This window comes from Vigna radiata, chromosome 6 (genome assembly GCF_000741045.1).
Source record: "Vigna radiata var. radiata cultivar VC1973A chromosome 6, Vradiata_ver6, whole genome shotgun sequence".
Taxonomy (NCBI): Eukaryota; Viridiplantae; Streptophyta; class Magnoliopsida; order Fabales; family Fabaceae; genus Vigna; species Vigna radiata.
Window position 1 is genome coordinate 34551366 of NC_028356.1, and position 19209 is coordinate 34570574.

Genomic DNA, 19209 nt, shown 5'->3' on the forward strand with positions numbered 1-19209 from the left:
CCTTATTGGACTCTGCTCAACCCAGGCCCGGACTCATTATTCATCTTTGGTTGATTATTCCTGCACCTCCATTGTTTCTTCCTACACCACCCTAAATTCAAATATCCTTCCTAAATTCAAACTCAAACTCTACTTCCTTTTCAACCTTCAAAGAAACTTACAGGTTAATAGTAAAATTAAGCAACATGTTTTCTTTATTAACTTGTGCTTACAGTGAGTTTTTTGTTTTCTTTCTTTCTTTAAATATTGCATCATTTTCTCATATAAACATTTAACTTCTTTTTGAAATGTTTTCTCATAGGATCTTACTTTTTTCACATTTATATTTGATTTGATCATTTATGTAGTTGAATCGTGGTTTGCTACTCTGTTTTATCAGGGAGGTGAAATGTTGAATTATTGTTAGGAATATTATGCTATATATATTTGTCATTAATAAGCTTCTTAATATTATTTTTTATGATAAATAGACTCTTATGAGTTTATTCTAGGTTTAAACTTCTTTTTGGTCCCTAAGTTATAAGTGGATGTTCAATTTAGTACCCATTTTTTAAAATGTAAATCTTTGGTCCTTAAATTATAAAAAATGTATCAAATGAGTCCTTTTTTGACTTGAAATACTGTTTTTGGTTGTTTCTTAACAACTACTACATCTTTAGATTGTTCTGATTTGTTTCTTAATAATAACAGCACTTTAGATTGCTCTTTGTACTTTGACCATAAACATAAAAAAAGTGATACATTTTTTATAACTTAAGAACCAAAGGTTTACATTTTTAAAAGCGAAAACTAAACTGAACATCCGCTCATAAGTTAGGGATCAAAAAGAGATTTAAACCTTTATTCTACTGGAGTTCCACGATCTCACATAGGTTCTCAAGTTTGACAACATTGTGTGGTATCATTGAATTATTAGATGTTCTTTTTTATTTTTGAAGGCTGTTGATCCGAGGTCTGAGCTTATTTGCATTCATGATTCTGCAAGACCTTTGGTGTTATCAAGCGATATGAGAAAGTTCTGGATTGAATACATTTTTCTTGCACAAATTTAATTTGGCTTTTGATACTTTTTCTTGAAGTTACATATTCATTATCATTAAGGAAATTTATCAATATTACATTAGTTGGGTGTGTGAGATACAGAAGAATTCATGTCCTCAAGTTGTTATTTAGTCAGCAAAATTTCAATTTTATGTTAATTTTATATATTGATTTAAGACATTGTATTCTTGTCATATTTGGTCCAATGTTTTATGACATTTGTTATATTGCTGTGTTTGAATTGTATCATATCCGCATCCTGTGCTGTATCTTCACCTCCTAGGTTGATGTTAGTGATTTAAATGGAACAAGCAAATGCTGAAAAGAACTCTGGGTTATTATTAACATTATTCTTACAAAATTGTATGTATTTTCAAATTACTTTGTTTTAATATTTTTCCTAAAATATTATGTGTATTTTTTAAATTATATTATTTTGATAAAAGTATAAATATAAATACATATATATGGAAGTTCATTTGTTTTCGTAGATTCAATAATTTTTTTGACATCAATTTAGAATGATATTTTTTAGGATGATATCTTCACTTTCCATGATAAATAAAAAATTGTTCAATAGCTAATTATATTGTACTCATTTTTTTAATCAAATTATTAATACATGTTATATTTTTAAAATAATATTGTCAAGTAGATGCTAATTTACAGGGTGTAAAAATTCTCTTTTCTTTTTTCCCTTTTTTTACTTTTCAGATTGCTAATTTGAAAGTTCGCTATTCGAATGTAATATTGCGGATTAGAACATAAAATAAGTACAGGAAAAAAATATTAAAATTCAGAAAACAATAAATTGGATCCAATACAGCACGAGAACGAGTTATCAAGTAATCTAGGACTATGAATGTTTATAAATTTAATACGTGCTTTAATTTTTAAATTTATGAAAAAACATTAACAAAACACAAAATATATCATCGACAAATTAGATGATAGAGTGGAACTATCTAATAATTTATTCTGAGATATTTTACATTTTAGAGCACACTGATGATTATATAAAGGATGTTAAAGTATGTTCATATTTTAAAGCATTCAGATTCATTCTACAATTTATGCTCTTCCCGATCCTCCTACTTACTTGAAATAACTGTATTTTAGTGCGTAAAGTAATAACATACGATGTGTCACAACTTTGGTTAAATGATTTAAATATGATGGAGCAAAAGTTTCTTTAAATGCTAGCAGTTTGGTTTATGCACAAAACATCAAACAAAAGGGAAAAGTCGTTTAGACTTGTAAAAATGACTTCATAGAGTGAATATTTAAATAAGACTCTGAAATCGTATAGATAGTACATATTGCATTCTTGATAAATATTTTTGTCTACTTTACCTTTTGCTGTCGTTTCCCATTAAAAAAAATAATAAACAGAATGACAGTTTGCAAAATTGAGAACTAACTAGAAATTTTAAATTTTCAAGAGAATTAAAAAATCCACCTGTTGTGAAGACTAACTTAAGAGATTATTAAAGGTAAGCTGGACAAATTGTAGAACAAAAAGGAGAAATAATCTAGGATCGATATCAACAAAAATTTCACATAAGCATTGTTAGAACTACAACAGGATAATTTACATTCATTCGCCTTGAGCATAAAAAATATGCCTTCAGCTCCACTACGGGCTAAGCTATATCATTTTACTTTCGATAAAGGATACCTATCAAATTCATATCCACTCAAAGTTCGTTTCTTTGGGAAGAACCAAAGCAATGAGACAATCTGAGGGATCAGGTGCAATAGAAAGCAAAGAGCAAGTTTCAAGTGAGTGGGGGAGAATGAATAGCAGCCTTGCCCATATGGATTTTGAAGCTGGGATTTTAATAACCCCGGCACAGTCCCTCTGCTTTAAGTATGATATGAAATCCTGAAACTGGTTTTGACAAAGGGTCAACAACAAGGAATGGGAATGTTACAGGACAAAGCACAAATTCCAATTCTCACTATAGTAAATTCACGTCACCAAATTTACGTAAAATATAAACATCAGAATGATTATGATGTTAAGAGGATTTAAGAAATAGAGCACCATAAGAGGTTATTTAATAACAAATTAAGAAAATATTGAGTACATCTCTGCAAGGGGTTAAAAGTGAATTACGCAAACATTTATCAAAGGATTGTGAATAGAACTAGAAATTTTGAGATAATTTAGTTGCTCCTGGAAGTCCCAGTAACAACATAGACAGGTAAACTAAACCCGCCATTAGATTAAGTGAACGGTTCTGAGAGGGACAGCAACTTGACATCGATATAAATGAGGAAAAGAAAACATACCCTTTTGTGATCACTAGTGGAAGATGGGATCAGACGGCACACTTCCCTCTGCACCAGAAATCAATACCACAAAGTCAGATTCTGGGAATGATACAGTGATGCACACAACCTCTACAGTAACAAAGCCTTATCCACTACGTAAGGTCGGCCACATGGATTACACAACACCATTCAGTCTGGTTATGCATGATCGACAACCTTACTCAAATACTTTAAATAATATTGGATACTTGTACACATATTATACAACTGTCTCGGTATCAGAAGTATGTCTCGTCTACAAATCTCTAATGAATGTTTTTCTTTAAGTAGCGAATAAATCAATACCGTAACGTGAATATAACATTTTTGTTCATATTTGGCTAGGATTAGTCTTTTCAATTAATTTTTAAGAGGTAAAAATCCAGCAATAATATGACGGTAACATGTCAATATGATATCAACATACTAAGTAAAATACAGAAAAAAAAAATATCAGCAATACATAATTATAGTTATATAAATATGATACATAATTATATAAGAATAGTATATGATTATAATTATTATATCATGTCATATTTGCATCTTGACTTTTAAAAAAATTCTCATATTTATTATTGCACATATTGTGCCTAAACTTGTTTCACTGCCCATATGACAGCAAGACAGCTCTCGTACATCTCAAGGCCAGAGAAGAGCAAGTAAGAGCAAGTAAAACGAAAGACACTCATTTGGGTGCTGTTACTGATTCACTGCTACATCGATCCGAGGTATAAATCCCTTAAAGTCTTAAATGAAAGTTGAACTGGCAAAATATACCTCTCAACTTTCACTTACACGCTTATTTGTGGGGTTTCATGCAAGCCGGTGGTTTTCTGACAAGTAGTGCCGAAGGAAGATGTCATATCCTGCATAAGAGGAAAGGACGACAACACAAGAGACTAACTTCTAGACTACTCTTCCCATGAAGTTGAGGACTAGTGTAGACATACTCCATAGACACGCTTGTTTTGGGTGGCAACTGTTGATATCCCAAATCAACTATATACATAGCTTAAGTAGAACTTATAAAGGCTTGGGTAGTTCCTACCGCATGGGCTAGAATTAGGTCCAGCAAAAGTCCAAAATGGTAACACACCAAACGTCCTCACTGCTAAAGCGCATTGAACAGGACTAGGACACTGAATTCAGCAATAAGGATTCACTATGTTGTCCGCTAATCTGATCTATCACTATCATTGATCCAACACTGGACCATACAAACCTCTCCAAAATCTATCAGGCCAGCAGCTTTGTCAGTGCAATATAAAAAGAAAATCAATCCTACCTAGATCCATAACTTTCATAGTTGAATATCTTTAAGCCCAAAACTTTAACGTTCTATATGCACAATCATGGGAGAGGTCAGTGATGAGATCCCTATGGATATGGTGAAAGTAGCGCTAAAAGGTTTGAACAGTCCCCATTTCGAGAACTAACTATTTGGATTGAGTTAGGTTTAGACTTAGAAGTACGACATCCCCAAAATTCGGAGATTTGATACCAACTTGAAAAAGGTTGCTGAATTTTATTTCTAATTCAGTAATTTACAAGGGTTCATTACAAATACAGTCTAATCAAAATTGGTCATGATTATGGAAAAAAAATAATTATGATAATTATACCATGCAACAGGTCCTTATAAATCAAATTTGTAGACAGGAGGAAGCCAGACACACGTAACAAAGAAAATAACATTAACAAGAAATTAGAAATTACAAGGGAAGCTAGATGGAAATCAAAGCATGCTGACAATGTTTGTGCAAGCTATAGTATCTTCAGCAATGTAAGCCCAATAATATAATCAAAGAATCCATCTGATTTAACAGCCTAAGAAAAAAATCCATTAACAAATTACACAAATTCTTGACAAAATGACCATGAGAAGGTTGCAGAGGGGGGAGCAGCCAAAGGATGCGGGAAAACTTACTCTATGAGATGGTGTAGCAGCAAATGTTGATTTTACATGTCTAAGATCCGTGCGTTTTGTCATGTCTAATTTTGTGGGCCACCTGCACCAGAGAAAAGCAATATGAATGGACTTTCATTAGAAAAAATAATATTGACAAATAACCAAGCAACAATTAGTGTCTTACTCAGCAGGCTCAGGTATGGCATTTGAGTATCGGCAAATAGCTGAATCTGCCTTGCATGCATAAATTGTACAGTAATTGACCCCACTTTTACATAGATTCCCCTGCCATTGATACTGCAAAGACTGTACAGAACATTCTAAATTGACTAGTTCTTGGACAGGCAGTGGCGGAGGAGGAGGGGGAGGAGGAGAACTAGGCAGTGGAGGAACCAAGGGAGGCTGAACCTGGGGTAACGGTGGTGGAGAAGGAGGAAGTGGAGGTGGCATTTCAGGCTGCGGAGGTGGTAAGGATGATAAAGGTGGTGGTACGATTGATGGAGGCACCTGCTGGTTATAGGGATGCATTGGAGTTCCTTGTATCTGAGCAAGTGGAGTCACTGAAGCAGGAATGAAAGGACTTACAACAGCATTACCATGAAAATTATTTGGCATTACTCCTGTGTTGAATTGGTTGACAGGAAAATGATTATTAATTCCCCGATGATCCCATGGACCATTCAGAGGAGCATAAACAGGGTGAGAAAAAGTAGATGACTGAATTTGCTGCAGTGGTGGGATGGAAGGTCCATGTGCTCCAGAGTGTGAATGTGGAACATTACCTGAGGTAGAAGATTGAACTCAATTTCAGAAACAGGCCCAATTGTTCATCAGAAAGCAACATATGCACCTAAGTTATTTGATTTGTAATTCCATAACCAAGAAAAAACTGTCCTCGGACAAATAGAATTCATAGAACACTACCTCCTTGATGAGGATCCTGAGACAAATTATCATAACCGTCAGGTTTCCTTGCCCCAACCTCTGACATCTCCCTAGAACCAGGAAAGTGCCAGTTTGAATGAGGCAGAGGTGCACTCTGTATTCCACTAGTATGATTTTCAGAATTTATTCTGGGGGACACAAGCTCCATAGAATTGTTCTCTGGTTTAACTGAAAATGGTGCAGTGTTCTGATGTCCAGGTTTGCTGTATAGAGCAGAGAGAACAAGAACTGTGTAAGTTAGAAAACACTAATGAATTATTCTGAGGACTTACTGAGAGACAATATAAATGCTGTTGGACTTTGGAATATTTTTTGGAGGTATTTCACCATGATATGTCTATAAAAAATAAGTTAGTCTAAATATTATGTTCTTGATCATAAAATTAGCGGGGTATGTGATGATTTCGTGAGAGGAGTACACCACCCAAAACCAGAGTACTTCGATTACAATGGCCTAATTTTGATAACATTATCACACTCCATCTATGTCTTAGCTTGTGTTCTTCCAAAAACTAGTGCATTTTGAGATTTACTTTCAGATTCTATGTTGAGACTGATATGTCCCAGTGTCCCAAACAGTGGTGCTACACTAGAGACAAACACAGGGGGAAAAACTTGGACTGCATCTAATAACACCAGTTTTCATAATTTTGGTTTTTTTTTTTTCAGGGAAATTAACGTAACACTATCACTGTGTCTCATGCCCCAACCTATGAGGAAATAAAATTTCACCAGGGTGCCATCCCATCTAGTGCTCCCATGCACCCATTTGAGATTGTCCATAATAATGTTTTTGGAATGCATATATTAGGCAATTTACTGTTGAATAGTTAGCTGTGGTCTTCCAAAAAACAATTACTCAATAAGCTTATACTGTCAGGCAAAGGCTCAAGATTAGGTTTTATATCTTTAAAACACCATTTCCCGGATTAGTCCTTTTGGCTTGAAGCTTTAACAAGCACACTACTTAGAAAAGCTTGAGACAACGAGGATCAAACCCCTAAACAGTTGATAACAAAGGTTGTGATATCATGCCAAGAGCTACCTTTCATCCCCCCTAAAAGCTTAAGTTGTTTGGTTAGGTCTCAAGATAAACAGTATGGATCATTTGACCAAAAATGGGAAAATTGTCCATGTATATTCAATATTTTTTAATATTATCATTTGAAAATTCTTAAAATATGAGTTAGTTGTAATGAGAAATAAATAACTATCTTTACTCCATATGGAATTTCAAATGTAAAATTCATAAAATACATTTAAGACAGCAAGACAATCTAAACATGCTACTTTGGGGTTTTATATTGTTTTTCTATAGAGGAAAGGGCTTAGTCGTTAGTAATAACATCGTGCCACATTTAGTATATTTTACACTAGAGTCAAATAAGACTAGCTAATAATCAATTTGGTACATAGAATGTATATAAATTACATACCATCTCGTGAACAAGTGAAACTGAAAATCGAATTAAAATAATTAAGACAAAAGAGAACCAGGTATTCAAATGCAGATTCTATTGGGTATCTTTTGTTTGGAATTAAGAGAGTAAGAGGAAAGATTGCAGTTTGGGCCATATGCTTCCACATGGGAAAATCATCAAAATATGTGTGTTACATTATAAAAATGCATCTAGTATACCTGAATTCTATCTGAAAGAACAATCCAGGACAACCACGGAGATTCTTTAGAGTAGAAACTGCTCCATCAATATTACTGCATTCGACAAACCAACTGCACCCCATCTGTGTGCTTGCTTGTGTCAACTGCACAATGGATCCAGCGTTTCCAATGGCAAGATTGCAAATGGACATCAACTCATCATCTGAAAGGAAAATAGAGCTACTACAATGTGGAATAGTAACGCAAAGAGTGCTGGATGGCACCATATCTTCTTCACGCATGGAAGGACAATTATTGCCAGTCATATAATTATCATTGAGACTTTGGTTTTGATTAATATTATACTTTGAGCGCAATGAAGCAAGTAAGTTCGACAAGTGAGACATCCCTGTTCGACTGCTATCTGCAGGGCTCCCTGGTAGAGTTCGAGCATGTGGTGATCCAGCAGAATTGTTAACTTGAAGCTCAAGATGGGGAGGGGGTGGGGGAGGGGGAGGTACAGGTCTTGGACCATCCATATAAGCATGCCCAATTCCAACATTAACTGTTCCTGGAGCTGGACCAAAATGCTGGTTGTAGTTACTTCTTTCTCTTCGCAGTTGTCTCAGATGCAACATGACAGCTGTAGCTTCTTCAGGCGTTTCAAATTCCATAAGTAATGCAAACTCACAGCTAAGGTCAATGAATGCAAGAGGACCCTTGTGGATCATTTTTCTTGTTTCATGCATGACCTCATCCTTGGCCCATTGACTGGGAATATTTCCAACATAAATATGAGAACTAGAGCCAACTGCAACACCATTCATTGCACCCCTAGTTCCAAGTCCTACATCCATGAACTTTACACGGCAAGGGAAACATCCAGGTAAACAGTGTCGAGTTTTTATTGCATCAATGATCCTTCTGTACTCGACTAAGGCAAATCCTTTAACTGGGAAGAAAATAAATTTTTCAATAGGACCAAATCTTTCTAGGTGAAACCTAATATGACTTTCGGGCACATCAGGTCCCACATAACCTATCCATAGCAGCCTAGAAGCAGAGACAATATCCATGGCAGCAGGATCCCCATCACAGCACCACACTATTTGACCTTTTGTTGAATCAGTTGGTGACATAAAATGATGATTAGGAGATGCCAAAGAATTACTAGCAGATCCACTAGAGGATCTCAACGGAGGTGAACTGAAATTCATACTCGAGACTTGATTTTTCTCTACATTCAGAAAGTCATTTCTACCATCAAATGAATTACTCCTAAAATTTACTGGTGTTCTAACTGCAGGTGAAAATACTTGATGGCTTACTGAGTCCCTAGGTGTGGAACATCTAACATTTGGCATATTTCCTTCTTCCCCCACCCCAATGTTCATGGGCTTTGAGACTCCATTATCATACTGTAAACCCACTTTTAATGCTGGCGCATTGTCAAGAGAAACTGCAGAGCTATGAGCCATCACATATTTATCAGAAACCTTATCAGTAAAACCATCAGTAGAACCAACATAAACTCTCAAATTGCTGCCTTTTCCAGATGACTCACCAATGCTTTCATGTTCCTCAGAGATTCTAGGAACCATATACTTCTTACTATTCATGTAAATTGAAGAATCAGATTTATCTTCATCACTATCTGCTTGACAGTCTTCCAAATCTGTTTGTTGAGCAAACGTTCCAATAGTTCCTTGCAGTACTGACAGAATTTCCTGTGATGCATTTGGGAGCAAGTCGAGTAACTTCTTACACCTACACAACATCCATTTCCGGAGTGGGGGATCCTTGTCAAGAACCTGTATACAGAATGCCCGGAAAAGGCTTCTACGTAAGAACCTAATAGAATTAAAATTCCTAACTAGCGAAAATTAAGCAAAAAGTACCAAGTTTAACATTCTTCAGTGTCATCAGCAATCAATATGCTAACAATTAACAAAATATAAAACCTATAAGAATAAAGCTCAATCACGGAACTTAAAATAAAACTCAACCCTGAAAATCATATCAAATTATGTCTTTACAATGAAAAACTATGTATGAAATCATTTTTCTTTGATGAAAACAAGGAATTAATGAGCAATAACAAACAGACACTACAACATCTTAAATTTCTAACAAAATGACGAGAACTTGATATGAATTAGAAACTTTTTATGTGGTTCACATCTGAATGTGGATGCCATAATAGTATTATATAGTATTACATTCTACAGATAAAACAAGGAAAGGGGGAGAGCTAAAGAGAACCAACCCCAATAAAAGTAAAATGGTTAAATTAACAATATCATCCTACACCTCACAACATTTATAACTTTAGTCCCTACATATGATTGAACCTTACAATTTTTTACTAACTTGAAAAAGAATGTTCACAATAAGGTTCCTGACATTTATGATTTATATAACAGTGTCAATTTGGTCCTGGTACATGATATCATCATAATAGAGCAATAATAAAGTAAAGAATAAATGTAAAGACTTATGTATATAAATTGTTAGAACACCATATTGCAGGACAAAAATATAAAACACATACTGTGTATAAATGATGATATCCAACACCAGATTAAAATTATATAGTATTACCCGTATAAGCAAGCAGCTCTTGCCAGCGGATGAATCAACACCAGAAACATGGTTGTCTTCGGTCACAATTTCCTCACCAACCTCATCATCTCTGATTCCTGACCCAGTAGAATCTGTACATGACTTAGGTCTACTAATTGTGCTATCCAAAAGATGAACTGTTTTATCATCATCAAACATGCTAGTCACCTGGCTCAGAAAATGCTTTCCTTCATTGTTAGTTCCCTCTTTTGTGGCAGAACCTAAGAGATCCAAACAAGCTGCAAGCAAATCTTTTGGACACGAGAAAAAAATCCGAAGTAGACATAATACTCGAAATTTGGACAGTTTAGACAATGGAGATTCATCCTCCTCTAAAACCTTTTGTTTCAACTCAGAAAAGACCTCGGGGTTATCTTGCATATTCAGGAAATTCTTGTCAACCATATGTAAGTCATCCTTTCCTTCACATAAGGCTATAAAAAAGGTGAGCACATTCTGAAAAACTGCTGAGCAAATTCCTCTAATTACAGCTGATGTTGGTGCCACTGATGAAGCAACACAGCAGACATCAGCTAGGCCACAAATACAGGCTCTAGCAGTTTCAAATGCAATACCGTTGGAATCCTCTCCTCTACTAATCAATGCCAAACTAAAGTTGTGCATATTAATGACAACTTTAGCTGCAGCTTCCAAGGCTGTTGGACAGTGGCATGCATACCGAGGAATAAGATCGGCCACAATTCTTTGTACACTCATACAACCTGTCACAATACAGAAGCTTCACTTTGGGAAACAGAGAATCAATCTATTCCTTCAATATTCTTGACAAAGAATATAGTTTACTATCAAATTAAGCACTTAATAAGGCAATAAAACCACATGAGATAGAGACATAGCTATTTGAGGTGAAATTGAAACCCAAATCCTTTGTACTTTCAGCAACTACCTTGGCCTAACACAGGGAGACCCCAAAATCCTAGATAATTTACAACAAAATGAAACGCATCACTGCACACACTGAAGTGGCTGAATGATGTTAATATAGCGGAAGTGGGGTATTAAGAATTTTTTTTTCTCCATTTAATGGTTCAATGTATGACATTGACCAATCTAGCAAAGTTGCAATAACATTTTTTTTTTTTTGTTTTCAAAAAATTGAAATCTGAAAGAAAGGCACACACAAGGGTAAATCAGGGAATTTTGTGGGTCCAATTTTATTAAAAAGTGATCAAATTCATGTATTATAGAAGCAAACACTCATATTTGACATATGGTAACATCATTATTATTGCCAAAGTATTTGCACTTCAGAAATCCAAACAGAAGCTAATTTACTATGATAATGACTTCATGTTTAATGTGGCCTTGGCCAGTAACCTGACATGAACATTCAGTGCTGTGACCAAACAGGAATTTTGAAGGGATTATAAAGAAGAAATGGAGAGATAAAGCTGACATTAAGCTGAATAGGTACTTAGGCTGAAGAGTATTATAAATCTCAGTCACATTTGTTAGAGAATACAAGTCAGCCAGCTGAGCCGGCAGCAGCAGAAGTTCTGCTAAAACAGTACGATGTCAGCCAAAAGTACTGCTCTAAAAGTTTAGATTGTGCCTCAAGGAATACACCTCCATAAATAGTAAATACTGACAAAAGGAGATTAATGAGAATTGTATAACATCTTCAGTTCTACACATAACCATCTCAGATTTTCTCTAACTCGACTAATTCCCTTTATTTCAACATTCTCATTTCTGCTACTCCCACCTTTCTCTCATGTTGTCCCTTTGGGGCCCAAATTTGCCACCTTATAGCATAGCAAGACCATAACAGTACAATAAAACACAAGTTTGGTAGGTACTTTGTGCTAACAGATCATTTCCAATGGTTTTTTCTCTTCATTTTGTATTATTACTCTCAAATATTTAAACTTAGAAACATGTGATATGACATTTTCTCTCATATTAACTTCTACATCATATTCCTCTTCCTTGAAATTAGTGACAAAGCAGGTCAAGGAAGATGTTACCACTCTAGTACTATGTTGAGAAGAGAGAAACCGAGAATGAATACAATGAATTTCGTGTGTTGTGTATGCACGAGTATTCTAATTTGTAATTAATAAGAAATATACTAAAAAGAAACAAAACCAATATCTAATCTTCCTATTTAATGTAATCCAATTATATCTCTAACACTCTCTTCTCTTGCAAAAATTGCGATGCATATATTTCCTCTAACTGCAACTTAGGCAAAACCCTTTGGCTTCCAAAGTTAAAGTTTAAAGTTAACTATTTTGCTTAATTCTTTAATCAAATCTATATCATCTGTGAAAAGCCTGCAAATTAGGGATAAGATTTTTGTGAGTCTCTAGTAAGTATGTCCAACTTCCAAGACTAGATTAAACAAGAACTTGACACTGAGCCTTAATGTAATCACATTCCAGAGGTCCTTCATTTCGCCTTTTGGAGTTTTACCATTCAGTTATCAGCAATACATGTCATGGAAAGACCTCTCTTCTCCGAAGTATTCCAAAGCACATCTCTTGACACTCAATCGTAATTACTTTTTTCAAGTCAATAAAAACCATATGAAAGATTCTATTATAGACCTTCTATTAGCAAAAAAAAAAATGATCCATTGCAATCTTAATCCCTTCTCATAATAGATGCTCCATCACCTTTCCCCATAATGTCAAAATATGTCTCCAAACCGGTGCTTCATGAAAGAACTAAACACATAGAGATCAATTTTCATTTTGTTAGAGAGCAGCTGTTATCCAAGGAACCTAATATTGGATTTATCAGCTCTGATGACCAATTTAAAAACATTATTACTAATTCATTAAGAGGGTGTAGAATTCAGTTTAAACGCTTCAGGCTTGGTTCATACAATTTATATACACCAACTTGAAGGGAAGTGTTAAAATTCTTATTATTTAATTGTACAAGTTTCATAAAGTTGTTTTATAGGAGTATGTACCAAGCCTAAGGATTAAGCGTTATAAGCATTGTACACTTCTCATCTATACATATAAAATACATCAGCTGAGAACAATAACTCACTGATTTTATCAACTCTAAATTCAAGTGAATAGTATTCAGAAATCTTTCCCCATATTTCAGAAAGAGGATTCTTGCACGCATAGTTTAGACTTCTTGTGAGTTTTAAGGATCAATTGGCAAACATTTTGACCAAGTCCTCATCATGTACTAGGATAGCCTACAAATGTTACAAAACTGGAGGCATGCACTCTATATATGCGCAACCTTAAGGAAAAGTGTCGATCATTGTCAATCATATGATTGATATTGTTGATCTTTTATCCATTTCGTAGTTTCCTCATTTAGAAGATTAAGTATCACAGGAAAGTTTCTTGCATCATAGGAAACTATTATAATATCTCTTCAACTTATGGATTTCTTTCTTCTTGTTTCATCTAAGCCTTGTATCTATATACTAAAATGTGTACCACAATGCGCCTTGCTTAATCAATCAATTTAATACAAAGTAGTCAATATTTTTCAGAGTAAGAGAATCGGCATTCGTCACCATGCGTGAGGAACATTTCATGTTTCAGAGAACATTCCAAAGGAATTGAAACCACGAGCAGCTCCGAAACAAATAAGGAAATTAGTTATTTCATGTCATATACTCGAAACATTGGCCAAACCTAAGTAACGCCAAAACAGGCGAACTTTATGCACAAGATTCCTAATGGATTCTATAGAAACGTTCCTATCCAGAAATATCACATTCCGATCACAATCAAACAATTGACAACAGTTAAACATAGTAAGAACCGCTAGTTAATGAGGTAAGAGCGAGAGGAAAAAAGGTTCACCTCTGGAAGAAGTTATGAGCACGAGATAACTCTGTTCAAGGTCTGCCATGGAGGAAGGAGCGTCTTTCTGAAGCAAGCAACGCTGAATCCGCTTGTAACCTTCGTAGACGCTTCGAATTTCGTCCTTGTTCCGCCGCTTCGCGAGAATCTCTTCCTGGGACGGCGGAGGTAGGGTTTGTGGAGAGGGAGGGGTCGGTTCGGTTGCAGGAGGCGGCGGTGACGGAGGCGAAGGCGGTGGCGGTTCCGGTAAAGGCTCGTAGAGCTTTCGCTTCTTAGGAGGCTGCTCCACCGAGGCCATGGCGAGTGACGGCAGGACTTGACTCACGACGCAGTGCACGAGTCCCCTGTGCTCTCCTCGCATTTAATTTATTTACTGTATGGAAATTACTTAAGCTCATGTTTTGATCGAACGATCACACAATAATACAGTCTGATAGATTCCAATCTAACATATTAATATTATATTTTGTTATTTATTATTTTTGTTATTTATTATTTTTGTTTTTATATTTTCTCATGTAATTATTTTACTACCACATTTTATTACATAATTTTGTATATTTTGTTCTCCTATTAAATATTTGTTAAAACATCAAAAGGACAATGATGCGATGATTCTTACATAATAAAGCAATTGTATTAATTAGGTTTAGGGAATTTGTTACTTTGGTTATATATATATATATATATATATATATATATATATATATATATATATATATATATATATATATATATATAAAGGTTTTTAGATAAAAAAATGTTTATTTTTAAAAGGAGAAAATAGTTAAATTGGTTAATGAAAGATTTGTGCATGGATTAGTTTTGAAAAAAATGTTCTAAATTTGAGTTTTGAAATATTCTTCCTTCAATGTTTAAATAATCTTACAGTGAAACTATTGTAAAAATCCATTTGAATGGTTGAGTGTCATTCAAACTTATCTATCATTCTTATATGATTATTGTATATTAAGAATGTACTGTGACGAAATTTTAAAAAATATAAGTTTTTTTTAATCTAGATGATGGCGAGAATAAAACAATTAAACTCAATTAAATAAAAGAAAAAAATTTTATATATATATATATATATATATATATATATATATAATAAAATTAAAAAAATTATACTTAGACTTTTGAAAAGAGTTGTGTTCAGACAAAAAGATTCTTAGAACAAAATGATAGAGAAAAAATACTTGTATTTTACTTTTTGTGATGCAGTTGTGGTTGATTCATCCTTTAGGGTTAATTTCCGTGTATTTTATCATTTCAATTGTATATTTATATGTTTCGCTCAAACTTTATGTTTATAAGGATTGGTATTAATCAAATTAAATAATAGGTTTTTTTATTAAATATGTTTATAGTGGTTAAATTTGAATATAAAATTAAAATCTGTTTATATCTTAAAATTTGATAAATTTTATGTTTTAAATTTTAATTTCTCGTCCAAAATCAACCACAATATAATATATTATGTTTTTAAATTCTTTTAACAAGAGTTTAGATGAGTCAGTTTTAGTCTTGCTTCTTACTAAATAACAAAAGTTCACGTAAGTTATGAGGATAATCTATTTTTTTTATTATAGTTTCAATTCTAATCGTTTTACCATGGAAGAAATTTTCATTTCATGTTTTTGTAAGGACATGATTATATATATAAAGATTATATTAAAAGAAAAGAGGGATAAAAAGTTAATTAAGTTAAAAGAGGTGAGTATTTTAGTAATAAGGAAAATAGTTTTATAATTATGGTGAGCTTTTGAAAAGAAAACCGAACCAATTTTTTCCTTTAGAATGATCCTCTCTCTAAAAAGTCTGAGTTCTAGAAAAACCCTGCTTTCTCTCTAACCTTCAAGCTCACTGACCCATTGCATGTTCGTTTAGGAAGTGCCCAAGCGTTCGCAACGTCAAGAGCTTTAGATTGAACCGATTGGTTTTTCTTTTCGGACCGGGTTTGGCTGCACTCGTGCGGTGTGAGATGTTGCAGAAAGTATTACTGTAAACTGTGGTTAGAGAAATCCAGGTAAGGGGAGCTAGATAAAATTTATTGAGTGATTGTATGTGTTTAATCTGTGTTGTACTTGGTACTAATAGCTGTTTTAGTTATGTAATTAATTGTTGAATTGATTGAGTTGCATGCTTATAATAACTAATTATGAATATGTTAATTATTGTTGGGAATAAATTAGGGAAACTTTGTTGCTCTAATTAAATTGGTTGAGAAGGTGGATGTCATAAGAGAAGAGGAAGGGTTGTTATAGTAGTGATGTGTGGAATAAAGAATGAAATAAAAATGAAGAGAAGTGTAGGATGTGAGAGGAGAAAATTAAAATGAAAGAGGGAGAGTTGTGTTTTAAAGAAAGGGAAGAGTAAAACTAAAGAAAATAAAGAAGAAGAGTTGGAAGTACTGGAAGTTAGAAAAAAAAAAAAAAAAAAAGAAAAATTGGTGAGAGAAGAATGAGAGCCACATTTAATTCTTGATTAAGAATGAGACCCATAATGAAAAAAGAAGGTTCAGAGGTTAAGTTTTCTTTAATAGTTTTTATTATATTTTATATTAGTTTAAATGAAATAAGAAAGAATATAGATGAAAAGAAAACTTTATGTGAGTTTGCCTTAAAATGAAGAAGAGAGAGGTAGGCTCTTGGTGTTTATAAGTTACAGTACGTAACTATTCTTAGAAGTTGGACATTTTATTTTAGTTTTCCACTTCATAATTCTTAGAAAGGATTTGATTTTAGGATAGGTAGGTTTAATTTAAAATTCCAGATGCTAGAATTGTTATTCCTTTATTTTTGGTTGGATTTCTTGGAAAGAAGTAGGTAGATTTTATGGATAGGTACATTTTTTTTTAGTTTAAAAGGAAATAAAACAAAATGAATGAAAAGGTAAGTTGGATTCTTTTTCTTAGTAAAATGAAAAGATATTAAGGATTTACCTTGCAATAGAAAAGTTTAGCATAATAATATATTATATTTTATCTATATTAGGGTGATGTTTCACCTCTTTAATTTCATGGAATGAAAAATTATTTCATGGAATGAAAAATTAAAATACATGTGCATAAGGAGTAGGCGTGAGAAATCTCGGATCTAGCAATATTATATTATATTATACGCTTTAGTAATTTATTGCTATGCTTTATTAATTTATTTTTGTCTTGTAAGGTGATTTCTTTTTTTATGATGTCTGTTTATGATTTAAAATTGGTATTATCTAGTTAAATTATATACTTTTTATTAATATGTGATTTATGATTGGTGAGTTAATATATATGGTTGAGATTATATATGAAAGGTATTGAGACTTGTTAGTAGTGTTAAAATGGTCAAAAACTCATTCTAAATGGTAAACTAAATTTTTGACCTCTAGGTTAATGAAATTGAGTATGAACTGGACATCTCATGGTGAGATAATTGAAAGTGATTTGAGGGGAGTTTTTGTTGTTCTGTATAATGTTGGGAGCTTTGAAATGGTCTGTCTATCCCTACACTCAAAGCATTGTTCATACTCATATAGAGAAGAACAATGTGAGTGGTGAGAGTAGAGGAAGGTCCTCGTCTATAGTCTTGGAGTTTAAACATAGACAGATTAGGGGATTTACCTTGCATAGTGTTGGGGATGGGCCAGCTGAACTATGCAAGTGCAAAGACGACCAATAGCTAGACAGTTATACATATCCGGATGAGTCGCGTTGAGTATTTGATGCATGGATTGAATGGTATGCCTTGCTTGTTTTGTTCTTTTTATATTTAATTAAACATGATGACATTGATCGACTATACGATATGTATGTTGTTTGTTTACCTAGCTCACCCTTACTTTTGTGTTATATGTTGCTTGGGTATGTTTTCTCTTGCGATGATCATCCACTTGGATGAGAGCAGATGTTGTTGAGGAGGTTCCCTTGGAGCAAGAGTTGGAGGATGAAGATGATGTTGCAAGCTTAGTCTTCTTAGGAATTCTTTTCCTTGTTGAACCTATGTATCTTGAAATACTCTTTATGTCTAAGATTAAGGTTTAGACCATTTATCTTAAAGTTTTAAATTCTGGTACTTCGGGGATGAACGTAATCTTGTACTTAATTTCAAGTTTAAATTCTACCTGTTCTCCTATATTATAATTGTGGACTACCAAATTATATATTGGCTATATATTGGGATGTTACAGTTTTTATGTCTTAGAATTGAACATCAATAAAAATAATTACTTTAGAATTTAAAATAATTGAAAAATAAACTTATTGTATGCTAAAAAACCATGCGTTTTAGTGTAAGGGATATCAAGCATATATCACATCAACGGTCATTCTATTATTACCAACTTCCTACTAGCATATACCAACTCACATACAAATATAATGAACTGTCAAGAATCTAAATGCACGATTTTTTTTCAAAGACCAATTAACCATTGCACCAATTTTGTAGGATAATTTTTAGTAATTACTCCTAAAATAAGCAAGTTAAATAAACATGTAGAACTACATAAAATATTTTAAGGAAAACATCTGTTTTTTTTTTAAATAAGCACAAACTAATTCACTCATTATTCATAAAATGTTTACAAATTTATGAGGTTAGATAACCTGATGATCTCAACCAAAATGGATAAAATTGAATTTTATTTACGATTTATTCAAATGACTCAACCCAATCACATATTAATTGAGTGATGATTTTCTGTTAGACTTGAGAGTTAATTCAACACAATCAAAATTATTAAATAATAATAATAATATAGTTATTATTCAATGTACTTCATTATTCTATTACTTAGATATGTGCTTTTGAAATATTAAATTATTTTATTCTTCAAATATTAAATAATACAGTATATTTAAAAATATATATTTTTTAAATTATTTAATAAAAAAATGTTTTGAAATTAAAACCTCTAGTAAAAATTTATTTAAAACCTATGAATCAATTGATTCAACTTAATCTAATCCGATTGTGAGGTGG

The 19209-nt window shown here is 33.2% G+C and overlaps 1 protein-coding gene across 1 annotated transcript; it reads right to left on the reverse strand.

Moving 5' to 3' along the window:
• Positions 1 to 2562: 2562 nt before the first annotated feature.
• LOC106764809 lies at positions 2563 to 14628 on the reverse strand. Its single transcript, XM_014649209.2, has 8 exons — positions 14240 to 14628; positions 10416 to 11158; positions 7854 to 9625; positions 6194 to 6417; positions 5454 to 6051; positions 5288 to 5369; positions 3337 to 3384; positions 2563 to 2932 (listed from the first exon to the last, which is right to left on the reverse strand). The coding sequence occupies exons 1-8, from the start codon at positions 14598 to 14600 to the stop codon at positions 2729 to 2731; spliced, it is 4032 nt and encodes a 1343-aa protein (XP_014504695.2). The 5' UTR covers positions 14601 to 14628; the 3' UTR covers positions 2563 to 2728.
• Between the last annotated feature and the right edge of the window lie 4581 nt (positions 14629 to 19209).